The sequence below is a fragment of the Colobus angolensis genome, unplaced genomic scaffold (assembly GCF_000951035.1).
Source record: "Colobus angolensis palliatus isolate OR3802 unplaced genomic scaffold, Cang.pa_1.0 Scaffold67, whole genome shotgun sequence".
NCBI lineage: Eukaryota > Metazoa > Chordata > Mammalia > Primates > Cercopithecidae > Colobus > Colobus angolensis.
Genome location: NW_012120376.1, coordinates 7577773 through 7580254, shown reverse-complemented (window position 1 = coordinate 7580254; position 2482 = coordinate 7577773). Strand labels below are relative to the sequence as shown.

Below are 2482 nucleotides of genomic sequence, written 5' to 3'. Positions count from 1 at the left end.
GCCTCCCAAAGTGCTGGGATTACAGGCTTGAGCCACCGCGCCCGGCCCAGCTAATTTTTTTTGTATTTTTAGTAGAGACGGGATTTCACCATGTTGGCCAGCTTGTCTCGAACTTCTGACCTCAAGTGACCCACCTGCCTCAGCCTCCCAAAGTGCTAGGATTATAAGCATAAGCCACCATGCCCGGCCTGTCAACTTCTTTATAACCATTCTAGCTAAACCTGCCACCCCTGCATAAGCATACAGAATGTGCTACCTTTTGTGTAACAAAGAAAAGGAGGTGTGAAAAAACACAGATATATTCATATATACATATGCATATACAAATACATATATATGCAGACATCTATTCATATTTGCTTGTATCTGCCTTAATACTCACTGGAAGGATACCAAGAAAACTAATAAAAATAGTTATCTGTGGGGGAATTAGGTAGACACTAATAAGGACAGAAGTGTATACCTCTCACTGTATACCTCTCACTGTATACCTTTTTATACTATTTTGATTTCTGAATTCATTTTTCACCTATTCAAAGAATAAATAATTATGATGTGGGGAAATCAGCATCCCTAGCAGGAGCCTTCTAACCTTAGAAATGTGTCCGGGAACCTGGCATCATGAGGGTTGCCTGCTCTGCTCCTCAGAAGGTAAAGCCTGGAGGTAGATACGTGGCTTCTGACTAGACTGTCACCAACTACGACTCACCTTTCCATAAGTGACTTGCCTAAAATGATAGTGCCAGAAAACAGACAAGGCCCTGCCAGGGTGAGGAGGGAACCTGACACACCCTGTGACCTCCTGACACTACTACTTGATGACTTGCTCCACACCCATCTAATATGCCTCTAATGGCAGCAGATTGCAAAGGCCTAGAAAGAAGACAGGTCCAGAGCTGGTTGCCATTGGAATGCAGTCTGAATTTTATTCAGTTCAAGGCATCAGTACTCCTTTTGGAGTACTGGGAGAAAAAATAAACTCAAAGGCTCAAGGGGAGCCCCTGGGAGTTAGGTAAGCAGTGAATGGGGGAAGGGCCATGAAACCTCATTGCCTAGTTTCCTGGTTTGGAAAATGTGATAATCTCTAGATAGCCAGGAGTGAGAAAGGATTAATTGGTATTTACAGAATGAGGGCAATAAGGATCCTCGAGGATGCTGTCCCGAGAATACAACTCTTAAGGATTCACCTCACTCATTGTACTTGCCTGGTAATCGTGAGCTTCTCCTCATACTTGCCCCAGGATGATACAACTGACTCTGGTCTGGCAAGGCTGGCAGAGAAATGACCTATTGAAGGTGACAGCTTTCACATCAAAATGCAGAGTGCATGGTTGCATCAAAAGCTGGTCTTTTCAGTAGATCCCAGGAAAAAAAATAGGTCAGTACATACAGTTCCCCACTTCCTATTTCCTGTTTTGTTTTTTTGTTTTTTTGGGTTTTTTTTTTGAGATAGCGTCTCACTCACTCTGTCACCCAGGCTGGAGTGCAGTGGTGCCATCTCGGCTCACTGCAACCTCCTACTCCTGGGTTCAAGTGATTCTCCTGCCTCAGCCTCCTGAGTAGCTGGGACTACAGGCATGTACCACCACGCCCGGCTAATTTTTGTATTTTTAGTAGAGACGGGGTTTCACCATGTTGGCCAGGCTGGCTCTTGACCTCGTGATCCACCGACCTTGGCCCAAAGTGCTGGGATTACAAGCGTGAGCCACTGCGGCCGGCCTTCCTATTTGTTAGATAGTAGGCAGGTAGGAAAGGCCTGCAGGGAGACTGGCTGATTACCTGAAGCACGACATCATGAAAATGCAGAGAGAACTTATTAGGCGAGTCCAGAAGTTCAATCATGGACAGGAAGATGGAACCTAGTAAGAGTTCCTGTAGAGGAAAGGAAGCTACCCAGCTACTATCATAAGACAGAAACAAGCAGCTGACCATTTTACAGGAGAAATCTTTCAGAGTGACCTCAGAAAAAAATCTGAACCACTGGATATCTGTGGCATCCACCTCTAGATTGATTCTGGAAAGCCTTATTCTTGTAGTCACCATTACTCCTTTGACCTAAACCTCCACTGGGTGGGGGTGGAGAGAAAAACACAGTGACTTCCCCATGGGTCCCACTGCCCATGAATATTTTCTACTATTTCCACTGCTACCTGTTGCTCTACCAAACCTGTCATCAGACCAACTCACCTGTACTGGCTCCTCCAAGACTCCACTGCAAATAGGGCAGATAAGATCTTCGTCAACATCCCCCTGGAAACGGGTTACATCATACCCCATGTCTCATCACTGAAACCCAGGTCCTGAAAGGACAACAGCAAACAGAGGCCAGTTCAGAAGAAGCCTACAAATACGTGACAAACATAAACTCATTGTCAAGATCCATTCATTTATCCAACAAATATTTATTGGGAGTCTACTATGCAGCAGTCATTTGGCTTGGTGGAAGCTGACTCAAGAAATTTAAATCTTTTTTTTTTTTTTT

The 2482-nt window shown here is 44.7% G+C and overlaps 1 protein-coding gene across 4 annotated transcripts in view; it reads right to left on the bottom strand.

Moving 5' to 3' along the window:
• Window positions 1–2482, bottom strand: part of RNF41 (ring finger protein 41, E3 ubiquitin protein ligase) — a 34757-nt gene that overhangs the window by 12312 nt on the left and 19963 nt on the right. For 2 of the 4 annotated variants that reach the window (XM_011926126.1, XM_011926125.1), the window contains exons 3-4: window positions 2188–2300; window positions 1206–1348 (exon numbers count right to left, since the gene is read on the bottom strand). Coding sequence is in view for 2 of the 4 variants with exons in the window: in XM_011926123.1 (XP_011781513.1) it covers window positions 2188–2277 (90 nt within the window). In the remaining 2 variants the exon portion in view is untranslated. The remainder of the gene's footprint in view (window positions 1–1205; window positions 1349–2187; window positions 2301–2482) is intronic. The other 2 variants (XM_011926123.1, XM_011926124.1) reach the window with 1 other exon arrangement.